Source organism: Anarrhichthys ocellatus, unplaced genomic scaffold (assembly GCF_004355925.1).
Source record: "Anarrhichthys ocellatus isolate YVR2014 unplaced genomic scaffold, GSC_Weel_1.0 scaffold10, whole genome shotgun sequence".
Lineage (NCBI taxonomy): Eukaryota > Metazoa > Chordata > Actinopteri > Perciformes > Anarhichadidae > Anarrhichthys > Anarrhichthys ocellatus.
In genome coordinates, this window is record NW_022280040.1 from 5280536 (window position 1) to 5293932 (window position 13397).

Sequence of the window (13397 nt, forward strand, 5' to 3'; positions counted from 1 at the left end):
AACGCCCCCCCCTCCCCCTAAAGAAAAAACACAAACACACAGACATATTGTAAAACAGGTAGGAATGTAGAGAGCAGAGACTGTACAATTGGTGAGCGCACACACACACAAACACACACACACCCCTGGTGGGAGTAACTGGGCTCTTGGAGTCAGGAAGACAATCTGACGGGCTTTCAAAGACCCCTGACTGTCCGGTCTGTTTGTTCAGATGGGAGCACAGAACGCCACCATTTCAAAGTCATTGCAGTACTTTGTTTTGATCTCACTGATGAAGAACATGAAGTTTCGGGGTTCTGGTCGGGCAGTTGGGGGTGATAAGAAGGGCCCTCGACGCTACCAATGGTACAGCTTCATCTTACGTGTGATGCAGTGTGTTTGAAGCGTAATTAAAGACCTTAAAAAGTAAAAAATGTATAGCTAATGTAAAAAAATACATAATGTGTCTGCACAGCAGAAAACACACTACTTATTATAAATGCTGTGCTTTCCAGGCTATGTGAGGACACTGTAAGCAATTACAGCAACACAAATCAATTAAAACGTGTTTTAGTTGTCTGTGCCTGAAGTGTCAGCAGATCTGTGTGCGAGTCATCATTTGTTCTCATTAGCGTTTCTTGGAGAAATCAGTAGCGCTTGAGGAAATCAGGTAATTTGTATTCGCAAATAAGGATACTCGGCCAAACAACGTTGTGCCATTTGTAACAGGGTAGTAAGTGTATTTGTTGGTGTGTACTGTGTGTACAGCCTATTTCGTTTAACAATGAAAAAGGCAATTCCTGCATTAGTCTTGGTAATGGCCATGAGGCCGAGAATCGTTAGCTCAACACTGCTCTCCAGTGGATACAAGTTATAACAACACACACACACATGCAGTTCAAGTGTGCATCAGTTGTGTGTAATGAGGATTGTAACAACTTTTATTAAAAATGTGAAACTACCAATGTCACACTTTAGATTTTATGTGATGCAGTGTAAGACTGTGAAAAGGATTTTTACAATCAGAAAAAAAAGCTCATCTTTCAGTTGTCTTTGAGTAGACATTACTGTTTGCATTGAACTCACCAGATCACAATGGTGAGCCTGCAGCTGTGTTTTACCGCCATGTCTGTATTGCTGGAGTGTGCAGCTGAGTGACATGGAGCACAGCGTTGTGGCTACCGCAGTCAACAGTTATTCTCCCACTGCACAAAACTATAGTGTCTCTCATAACATGCAGTTTGCCAGAATAGATGCAACACAAGCACTGCTTGTTAATGTACTCTTAACTTGTTTGTTTATTCTATTGTACATTTTTCATTATTTTTCCATTATTAAAATTTCACACTGTTTATTGTTATGCACCAATCACCAAGCTACATTCCTTGTATGTGCAAACGTACTTGGCAATAAAGCGTTTGATTCATATGTATCCTTATAATCTGCACAGACTCATATTCTAACTGTTAAAATGGGTTATAGGGATGACCACAGGATCATTAAAACTTAAAACGTACTATCTTCTTAAAACATTTGATTAGGGTTGGAAGTCTGCTTATGTTGTCTGTCCATAATAGTATTCATGTGCATGTATAAAAGGACATGTGTCCCCGGAATAATGTAAGAATAGGTTTTTCAGCAGACTGACGTGCACACATTTAAACACATTGAGTACTTGATATTCACACTGCAGCTGAGAGTTCACTACACGGGTGAGTTCCTAAACATCACAGATTACATGGTGCAGGGACAATGCTTGTGGTCAATCTCACTATGCTCACATCTCCCACCAAACGCAATACAGCTATAATGCCAGATATGAAAGTGATCACAACACTGAGACATCTGGCAACTAGAATAATGCAAGTGTTTGCTGGTTTAAAGGTTTACATGCCAACCAACGCAGCTATTTATATAGAAATCGATCAACGAAACCGTTAATATCAAGTGCTAAAATTACCAGCATGGTAAATAAACATAAGTAAATAAATATTACAACTACCAGCATGTGAATGGGTTACTGCACAGGTAGGCCTGTGTTTTCAAACACTTTTAAAGTAGATAGTTATTCATTACATAAAATAGTATTAGTACCTTGCTCAGAGTTGCTCTGACAAGTTTCCTAAATCACTCTTAAGCTCCTTGCTAGAACATTTTAGGCAGAGTTAGGAACTTTCTGAGAGTATTCACAGAATGTTCGTGAATGCAGCCCCTGATCTTTGGGTGGATGTTGGATTACAGCTTATTCTTTAATAAAAAATGAAGAATCAGTCACTATATGTATTTTCAAGGATACAAAAACTAAGTCACAACATTGAGCAAACTTACACTACAATTATCTATAATAAAATATAGTACATCATGTGTAGATGTTAAGGTTTATTATAAACAATGAAATACATTTGGTAAAAACTGAATGTAGTAATACAACATATGATAATATTAAAATACATTGGAGGTATTATGCTTGCTTGTGTGAGAGGAGGGAAAACTCAAATCTGTCAATTGATCAATACTGTAAATAGTTCTGAAACACGGCCAATAAAACCTCTGTTCAGCTTCTAATGTGGGTTTATCAATCAGAAATTGCAGGGGAAATATTAATTTGAGCAATGAACAAACCGTGCGTATGTTTTCTACACGGCAGGCTGCGTAATAAAACAACTCGGCCCACACTGATAGTCTGCTGTGTTCTACTATATTTCGTTCTAGCTTTCTGTTGAGCGCTCTTCTACACTGCCGTCTCGTCATTGGCGCATGACAAAAGGGAAGTGCGGTGACGTCAACCAATGAGATTATAGCTTTATTCCGTGGGCTTGGTTCCGGAGTGGCCTGTTATTATTTGGAGTAGCAGGTGAAATCTCGGTGAGTAATCTTGATCGCGATGAATCTGCTGTATGTTTTGGAACATAAACTGCACAGGCTGTGACGTAAGGAGTCTTTTGTCGGTAGTTCGTCGCTTCTAACAACTCGCCGTCTCGATTGAATATTTTAGGGAGGTAGATCCAAACCTCGGGCGCGCGCTCTCTTCTCTCTTTACTAGCGGACGAAACATTCACAGCTTGTAAATATCACACTCTTCTTAAAACAATCAGTTCTAGAGATCCGCACTAATGCCCTACATATTGGACACGAGAGGCGCTGCGCGTGTCGGTTTTAGGCCCGTTTGTTTAAAGCCAAACGGAGTCAGCGTTCTCGTGTTGTTGTCTTCCCGTCAGAAGCCCCCGTCACTTCCAGATACAACCGAGATTATCTGTGTCGCCCACCGTGTCGGTCCCTAAAGAAGCACACGATGGCGCTGTGTCTCACTCTACTAATCATTCCATGTATCAACAGATGTCGTTCCAGGCTGACAACATGAATATGTACGCTGTGCCGAACCCTGAAATACCAGGCTGTCCACCGGGATTAGAATACCTGACCCAGGTAGGAAAGGAAGCAGTTTAAGTCTTTGTTTTCTAAATGTTGGTGCCATTTAGTCCACGACCCACATGAAGTCTGTTCATTAAGGGCAGAGGAAATGAGCAAGTATCACTGACTCTTTTCATTCCCTAATTATTTAACATCATCACCTCAAGTTTAGGATACAATACCACCAAATAGTCCAGTGACAGTAGAGTCGTTGGTTTTAAAACATATTTCACACCCTAAATCTGGATATATGGATACTATAATGCAGTGATGCTGCACGAGATGGGCCTTTTTTTCCTGTAAAGACATTTTAACATGTCACGGTAGGAAAAAAAAAAAGGTGTAAATAATTAAATAGAAGAAGCTGCTTCAGTTTCAGGGCCCGGCTATTGTGCATGCTGACTCACTGTCACGGCTCACTTCAATAGAACAGGGCCATCTTTAATGTCAACAATACCAGCTGTGATGACAAGTGAACTGGTACACTGTTTAAAAAAAAAAAAAAAAAAAAAAGATCTGAAACCCAGAAGCTGTGGGCCTACTGCAATTCCTCTGTTGGAGTATTTATACACATTAGTGGTGCTTTAGAAGTACATAATGTCCACACAAAAATATATATATATATACAAGACTAGTGACAAAAACTCCACTCCCTTCCCACTACACCCACTGAACTGCTGCATTTAACAGACAGAAATAAATACAGTTGAATCCAGTGCATGTGGTTGTGTTGTTTTCCAGGTGGATCAGCTGCTCATCAAACAGAAAGTTGAGCTTGTTGAAGGTATGTAAACAAGCATCGATTTCTGAGACATTACATCATTCATGCTGCTAGTTATGTTGAGTACACATTGGGTCTGGATAGCGATGACATCTCTTTATGCGTGTTGTTCGTCCACGCAGCCCTCGTCGGCTTCGAAAGCAACAACAAATACGAAGTCCGCAACAGCCTGGGTCAGAATGTGTTCTACGCCGTCGAGGAGAACGACTGTCTGAGCCGACAGTGCTGCGGTCCCTTGCGCTCCTTCACCATCCACGTCCTTGACAATTTTGGACAGGAGGTTATCACCGTCACCAGGCCGCTCAAGTGCATGTCGTGCTGCTTCCCTTGTTGTCTACAAGAGGTGGGTGAGACCACATTTTAACATGAGATTATAGTGGTTCAAGGTGTTTTTGTGTTCACCATTATCAGTTTCTTGTGAGGATGTGGCCACAAATCACACTCTTGTTACAATCCCTCACTCAGCTGGAGGTGCAGGCCCCCCCTGGTAACACAGTGGGCTACGTTAAACAACAGTGGCACCCGTTCTCCCCCAAATTCATCGTCACCGACGAACACTCCGAGCCTGTGCTGAAGATCCACGGGCCCTTCTGTGGATGGAGCTGCCTGCCAGATGTCGACTTTGAGGTGGGTTTATCTCAACACAGAGATCCATTAAACTTGTGAAAACAGAACAGGACACGGTAACATTCTGGCCCTCTGGACATTTTTGAAAGGGATCGTCCTCGTGCTCCGAAGCAGGAAATATGTTTCCCATCAGAGCGTGCTGTAGCTGGGATGAAGCCGCCGCACAGGGCATGCTCTTGTGTGGCACAGTGTGGCCATTGTTGCACGGCTCAGCTGGTTTTATTAGATTGAGCAGTGAAGGGGATTTGGGTCAGTGACACAGACCTTTTTACCAGACCCACAGGAGGGGGAAGTGAAGCATGATATTACCATCCCGGTTCTTCCCTCGCTGCTTTGAAGTCATTACTGGGATAGAAAATTCAAGTTACTGTGGCAGAGGGCAAAAAAAAGCTGAAATTGGATGGGATTATGAATTGTTCCATGATCTCTCTCCAATACAACCAAAACCGGTTCAGGGATTGATCTTCATCCTAATGCAACACATGTCTGCATTTTGTCCTCTCTGTAAACTCTTTCCGCAGGTTTTGACGATGGATGAAGTCAGTAAGATTGGGAAAATCAGTAAGCAGTGGACAGGGCTTCTTCGGGAGGCGTTCACAGATTCAGACAACTTTGGTATCCAGTTCCCCATGGACCTGGACGTGAGGATGAAGGCTGTAATGATCGGTGCATGTTTTCTCATTGTAAGTAAAGTAATAGGCTTTTTTTTTTTTACTGGGTCGAAAATCAAATTTCAGAGTAGCCATTGCCGTGGCTGTTTCAAATGCAGTAGCCTCATATGACCTAACTTTCTTGGGGAATGATGTCGTTCAGTTCAATGCTAGTCGGAGCTTTGTGTACTTACCACTTAATGCACCACTTACTGTAGCCTATAGTTTGTGGGAAAACATGACATGAAAGCATCACAATCACCACAAATGCAAAACAGCTTGTCAGAGCAACTTTCTGCAGTGTCGTGACCCACATTTGCTAAAATCTCAGGTCGCTTTCTCGGGCCAAGTTGGCAGCGACCAGTGATCAGTGGATGAATTCTAACCCCTCCGGATCTATTTTAACCCCATGTTGGTATACTGTGTCAATGAAATGCATTTGCTTTGCCATTAACACTTTATTTGTGCTGCTTCTCTCCACAGGATTTCATGTTCTTTGAGAGTACTAACTAGGAGCCAAACAGGAAATCCATGTAAGCATACAAACATTGCTGGAAGAACAAAGCCACGATGATCAGCCCCTAACGCAGAACAACCTTCAAAACAGATCACTTAAAGGAAGTACCAAGTTGCCGAAATGCTAACATTTTGCATGAACAATGAAGCTGAAGGTTTCTTTTAGTCTTAGTTGCTCGGGTTGGTTGTTAAAAGATGTTGCTGGGTTGTGACTGCACAGCGCAGTGGTTTTAAGACGGATGTTTGTGAGGAGGTTTACATTTGTGTTTACATTATGGTCGCGGAGCCCATCTGGACCCAGAACCTTTCGTTACTACTTTAAAAAAACTAAAAACTTGAATAGTAGGATAACATCCATATACAAGTACATGAAAAGGGAACAACATTGCAAGCAAGTGCTGTTATACAGTTTGTGAGAGAGACTCATTATATGCCAAATAGCACCCGTTTAATTTGGTCATATTAATAGTCAAGATGTTAATTTATATAGAACACTATGCTTGTAGCTAACGACTTGTGTATTGTATCAGTTTCTAGGTCAGATATTCAAAGCCCTTATTTATTGATTTATATTTTGGTCTGTTAAACAATTTGTCACCATGCATTAATGTGTGTGTGTGTGTGTGTGTGTGCACTGCTTTGTGTGCATGTCTGTGTGCTATGAGTGTACTAGTGTGTTTTAACTGAAACATAAACTACCATAGGATTACAGTAATATGATTTATTTAACAAGGAATGGGTTATGGCTCGATGTGTCCCAGTCTTGTCCACATGAGGGAGCTAGCTTTTCATTTAAGAATAACCTGACTCAGCCCAAATGGACAAACTCAATACGTACTCATGCCATAGGTTTTTATTGACTAGTTTCTGATAACATTGTATATTTTCAGACAAACTCAGGTTGAAATGCATGCTACTTTATTATGGTGATGGCTACTGCTTGCTCCAGGAAATACACACCTGCACCTGATATTATGAACATAAAGATAAAGTCATCTTTTGGAGGAGATTTTGTACGTTAAATCATCTAAATATAATGACGTCATACATGTGTCAAAAATGCAAGAGTAAAATTAAAAAAGGATTTAATGATTGGGGGCCATCAGTGTGATTAGGGATGGTAAAAGTAAAGTATTGTAGCAAAGACATTATCTATGTGCTACATCAACATTAAGAGCTCTTTTGTAGCATCATGATAATAACATGTGTCCTCAGTTGTTTAGGAAAACTAAATAAAAACACCCATCTTAAGTCATTTTCTAACATATTAAGTGTTAAAAGCTTTTAAGGCTTTTATTTTTGTAAAACAAAGTATAACAAACTGCCATTTGGAAGAGCTAATATGTCCGGTGTAGACTTAACTTTTCTTGCGTCAACAGTTTAATTGTGTTAGACTATTTTTCAAAACTTGATTTTAAGACTAAGTACTGAAGAATGAGTGGATGTTTTTTTGCAGTAGACAACTCTGAGTAAATTTGAAATACATTCTCGCCATTAAGATTGATCATTTGGTTGAATGTATTAACAGTAGAAGATGCTGGTGCTACGTCCTCTGAAGCCCCTTCGATTGTGTTTAAAAGCCCAAAATGAAAGCCAGAATGTGGTACAAAGGGAGCTATTCCAAGTCAACTATGTATTTAAAAGAACCATACTTTTGCACTAACGCTGTCAATTACTTTTAAGTCATGCAATGAATGAAAACAAACTCTGTGAGCTTAGCTGAAATTGTGCAAATAGTCCATGGAAACACTTCAATTAAAAAATATATATATATATTGTGATGTGTGCGGTTCTTTTGGGTTCTGATTCTTTAATCACCACCTCCATTCATCATCACAAACCACTGACCCTAAAAAGAGACTTTTTACATCAGTACTAGTTACTCTGGACCTCCAGTTCTTTCCATACAGTTTGACACTGGCGCTGTTACAATGGTCAGACCGTGGTCATGTAAAACCATTTCGCTTTGCTCGTTAATTAATTCACCAGCTGCTGTGATTGCCGCCTTCACATTTTCTAAGTATCATTCTTAAAAGGCTCTCATGAAATGTGATTTCTTTTGCTGCAAAAAAAAAAAAAAATCCGGCCTGCAGAGTACAGATGTCCTTGAAGGAAAACATGAGAGAGGAAATGAGCACATTTCATTTTCTCCCTTTTCAGGTAAGCCATTAACCTGAAGCTGTTAACCTTGGGTGTTACAAAGAGAACACATTTAGAAACAGCCTTTTAAATCGCACATCAATGAAAAGAGCGACTTGAATAGAGAGTTAAATCCTTCATAGGGGCAGTTTGGAACCGCTCGTACAATACAACATTTGATTAACGGAAGATTAGAAAAGATTCATTATTGTGTAAGTATTCATTCACATGTCGATGGGTCTGATGACAGTGAGTAGTCATTCGTATAACACAAAGAAAGTTAAGAGTACGGTCTAGACCTGCTCGTATAACTGTTTTGACTACAAATGATTTGAGACCATAGGTCACATGAATACACTGCTCTATCTCAGACAGAGGATTTCTGTGAGTCATGGCAAAGCCACCTTTTGTGATAATAACACATTGCTTGGCATGACTTTCTGGAAGACATTGCACTGCTCTGAGTGCTTTAGTTAATTAAGCTGTGGTTGGAAAACAATAAGAAGTGTGTAGCCAATGTACAAGGAGGGTCAGAGAGGACCTGGGGTAGGGATCGGTTCTTTTTCCATTTTCGTGTGATCATGGGAACATTTTTAGTCCAGCACATTGGTCCAGAGGTAAACGTCTCAGCAACTATTGGTGGACTATCGTGACATCTGGTACAGATATCTTAGTGTCCGGAGGATGAATCCTAATGAATTTCACTCGAGCGCAACTAATAGGTCAAAGTTTCTATCCTGAGAAAAGTCTCAACATCTGCTGGATGGGTTGGCACAACATTCAGTACAGATGGTCATGGTTCCCAGAGGATGAACCAAACACCGTTGGTAATCCCTTCAATTCTTGTCAATTATCTTATAAGGTCAAATTTCTTATTTGTGCAATACTTTCATTTATGAGCAAATAACCTGCAAAACGAATGGCATCCCAATCAACCTCAGCTGTACTCTGTTTGGTGGTATTAGCAAATGTTGAACATATGTTTTTTTTTTTTTTTTTTGTGGCACAGGGGATGAATACAAAACTTTAAACGGGTGCATTTTGTATTTCTTTTACATATGTTTTGTCTTTTAATTAGGCTACGTGTTTTATTGCTGTATGGTGACGGGACTCACTAAACTTGTTATGTCCCACCCCTGCCTTCTCCTCATTGGACCTCACACCCCATCTTGGCAAATGAATAGTTGCATCGGCTACAGAGATGTGCTCCTGGTGGACATGCTTCACAGTCCCTACAGGAAAGACATCCAAATTCCAGGTTTATTTTTCATCGCGTTGCAGATTCTCAGCAGCTGTCATAGCCACAGTGCATGTTGGCTGAGCCTTCGACACAGCTTTCTACATAGACTGTAACGTAAAGGTACCTTTTAGCCGAGTTTTCTCTTGTTTCCTCAGTTGGAAATTTGTTTGGTACCATAAGGTGTAAACTCTTACCTTTGAACTCCTAGTGACCCCGCTCTTCAGTTCTGCACTGGGAACTTTCCCCGACTACAAGTCATGACAGGAGCAGCTGTGTTCAGCAAAGATTAATATACAACTACTCAGCGTTTCCTCGTTTGTAGATAGACTGTGGTCTCCACATCCCTTTCACCCTCTCTAGGGGTGTTCTGTAACAGGATGTACATTTCTGGATTCGCAGGAATTGTGCAGGCAGATGAAAACATGTTTGGTATGAATTAAAACACCCAGACCACACAAGTGATGTCACTGATGTCATTCCAGCAGTGATTTGTTGGCTTACTGAGAAAAACACGTTTTCTTTTTGTCACAATCGATTTAAAAAGACTTATAATGAAACACATATTAAAACTGTGCAGCCCAAAAACAATGATTGTTAATTTATGTGTTACAGTAAGTATCTTGATGTCAGAAGGGGTTGGTTAGACAAGTGAGTTTGACGTCAGGTTGATAACAAACAACAAACAACTTCAATGTGCTTTGCTTCTGTGCTTGTGGAAGTTGGAGCAGCCGGCCTCTTGGCTTAATCTGTTTACACACATTCAGGAGCTGTGGGCTGAGGCTCTTCTGTTGGACTTCTGGGTTGAATTCCTGCAAACATTTTGGGTATTAATTTAAATGGCGAGATTCATGGGGACCGTTTTCCATAAACAAGTCCTGTAAGGTTTGTGATAACTACAGTATGTTTAAACTCTAGCCGTGTTTCTAGCCAACACGGAAGAAAAAAGTATTCTCCTTACTTTTGGAGCCCAACACACACACACACACACACACACACACACACAGACCTGCAGTTTGCTCACTACAGACAGCACACAGGATCTGGAATTTCTGATGCTTTCAACCCACTGTGAGAAACAAACGACTGAGGCAACATGTGTGCAAACGCAGCCAAGGAAAACACCATAGACACACAATCAGGCGCAAAGAGAGCAGACGTCTAATATAAAATGGGGGATGGGTAGTTACTTTTACACGAGCATTCCTGAGAACAAAACAAAGACTGGAGACATGTTAGACCTCACCGTTCTCCTAGAAGTGACTTTGTAGGAAACATACTGCTGCTTACGTTACAGTTCTTTATTAACAGACTGGATAAAAGTAGTTGATTTGTTCTATAATACATGCTCCTTGGCAATTAAAGCATGAATAACGTATTTTAATGAAGCCAAATCTAATCAAAACCTAACCTTTAGGTGCTTATTAAGTGGCTAGTCCTAACAACATGTGGGACACAGAACCCGAGTCTACGTTGTCAAAGTCCTGAGCTTCTGGGAAAAATAAAGATGTCACCCTTCCTGCATTTGAAAACTGCCGTCCAGGCAACCGTTTCCTCCAAACTGTATTTGACAAAGTAAATTAGAAATGTGCAAACGTATTTTTAGGATAATAAAGGTGGCACTGGAAGGACAGCATAATGCTAGGTTGAATCCTCTTCTCCTTGACCTTCTTCTGCTGTGGTTTTTTTTAAAGCCTTGTGATTTTAACACGGCAGCCTAATGATGACATTCAAATGAAAGGCCAGCAAAGGAGCTTATTATGGGTAATTTTCAAGGAAACGCTACTCCCAAGCACTCGTCTATGCAGTGCACATTTATAGGACCGAAAATCACACAGGTTTGAAAATTGCAAACAAATATTCATTGTAATATAATTTGCTGCTTAATTCTTCACAGTAAACTTGTGGTCTGAGACAATAGAAGGCAGACCTCCCATGATCAAAGTGATTAAATCCATGTCTAACCTCTTTCCCCTTCTGTGGCCAGACTCTAGGCTGACAGTAAAATCTACTTGCTGTGCTTGTTAAACTTCTTGGTCTCAGATTAAATGCAGTGTTGATGAAACCCCTTCCTAGCTACCTCTAGACCACACCCTGAGCCAATGGATGCCCCGTGGCCTCATAAGTGGGACCAGCGTAGACAGAACTGAGCCGGGGAAGATGTAAAGATAAATCACCAGGAAGATGAGCGGGTGAGGGAAAGGAGTGCTGCCCCCTTCCATTGAGTCGTATTTAAACTTTCTGATGAGTGATCAAAGCATTTGGGATAAAAATAAAAACCCATTCTTGAGCAATTGTGGCTTCCTGAGCAAGGTTTAGAGGACCAAGTGTCGAGGATAAGTGACTCACCAGTGCAATTGCAAAACCATCCGGTTGTACCACTAAAAGAGGGTCAAAAATAGAAAAGTCTAAGGTGTGTCCAAACCACTGACGGTTGTAAGGGTCAACATGTCCTTTAGATTATATGCTCGCCATTATTGATGGTAGTCCAAAGGAAGAAAAAGTGAATGAATGGAGGAATAATTGCAGCTTCATATTCCCATCTGTTCCTTTTCTCATGAGTTCTTCATCATATGCACTTCTAGGTCAATAGTGGGCATCTCCTTCATAGTGTGCCTCCCCGATGAATCATGCGTTTCTCCGTTGGGCTTGATTAAATGTAAATGGCGCCTGCAAACCCACCGTCTCCACAGCAGTGCTGGAAATAGAGGACGGTCTGCTGTTGTCATAGAGCTGAAACACTGTTTAGTCTTTATTTCTAATGCGAGGACAAGCAGAGGGCTGGAGGCCTGTGTGTTTTATTTGGCACTGAAATAAGCCAGAATTAAAAAGCAGACTCCAGAGCACACCACCTGTGCTGTCGGAGGGTTCCAAACAGTCCTTTTAAGGTTTGATAAACAGCTGTATTTAGCTGGAAGTTCATGCGTGCTGTAGTCCAAAGGCTGCTGCCGTCTACTGATACCCAGGCTGATATGGTGTGGGGATAATTATGTGCAGGTGTCCTGATGAGTTCCTGGCTTTCTCCCCCGTCCTCACCCACCACAGCAGTCTCCCGGTCTCTGTATTCTGTAGCTGCCTATTTTTGTGTAATTAAGTGTAATTTTCTCACCCACACCACATGCATCTCACATTAAAACGTGTCAGCAGTGTCACCGCTGCCACCATGAGCTCTTAATGAGTGTCACACTCGTGATTTTGCAAATCATAAGTTCATAAAAAGGTAAAAAACTACAATGCCCTTGTGTTTTTTTTGTAGGATACAGTATTTCACATCTCCAGGTTCAGGCCTCTGATGGGGTATCAAACCGCTCATATAACCTCTGGACATTTATCAGAGGGTAATGAACTCCAGAGGACATTTCCATATATACGGTGGGTGTTCAGACTCGAGCCAGTGAAATGAAGCAAGACATAGCTTCTTCCCTTTCGGTACGCTGCCAAGATGCAGCATGACGTTCTGTACCGCAAACACTTACATTTTCCAGCTGCACCAAAACACAGCGACAGAATCCCAGCTAGATATTTGACACTTCGATGTTACACACTTTCTTTAAGGCTTGTTTTGATTGCAAATAGTAGGTTTGATACCTTTATAAATCTGTGTTTTTTCTGTGCTTCACCATAGGTAAGATTGCCTTTCTTTGTTTAAAGTTAGACAGCAGATTCAAGAAGGTACTTTTATCATGACTCACTCACTTCCATAAAGCGCTCACTTACAGTAAATGCCAATTGCATGCTGAATTGCTTTAAAAAAAAAAGAACGGTTAAAGTCCAAGTCAAGTAGTCTATGTTGTGTTTTCTGGCACGGCTCCACATACTCTGGGTTTATCGGGGCCTCTCTGGAAAGAAATAATGTATCTCATAAAAAACGTTGCCTTCTACTCCCTCTGCATTCAAAAACCATGTACCCTGGTGATGTCATTAAGTAAAACAATCTGGGCAGTGAGCGCAACAGTGCAAAGTGTTTGCCAGACAGGAATGGTTTGCACCGGGGGGGATGTCTGTTACTCCTAAAAAGGAATGAGAGAAAGCATTGGTGTGAGGGTCAGCTGACACC

General features: G+C 41.1%; 1 protein-coding gene across 2 annotated transcripts; it reads left to right on the top strand.

Annotated features, from left to right (window-relative positions):
- The first annotated feature begins 2761 nt into the window (after positions 1 to 2761).
- LOC116384828 (phospholipid scramblase 1) lies at positions 2762 to 7737 on the top strand. Of its 2 annotated transcripts, none has more exons than XM_031849792.1 (7): positions 2762 to 2844; positions 3316 to 3405; positions 4132 to 4174; positions 4294 to 4514; positions 4637 to 4798; positions 5320 to 5481; positions 5932 to 7737. In XM_031849792.1, exons 2-7 carry the CDS (start codon positions 3316 to 3318, stop codon positions 5959 to 5961), a joined length of 708 nt encoding a protein of 235 aa, XP_031705652.1. In that variant the 5' UTR covers positions 2762 to 2844; the 3' UTR covers positions 5962 to 7737. The 2 variants fall into 2 exon arrangements, with proteins under 2 accessions (XP_031705652.1, XP_031705651.1); XM_031849791.1 differs by lacking the exon at positions 2762 to 2844 and adding an exon at positions 2871 to 2909.
- Positions 7738 to 13397: the final 5660 nt, after the last annotated feature.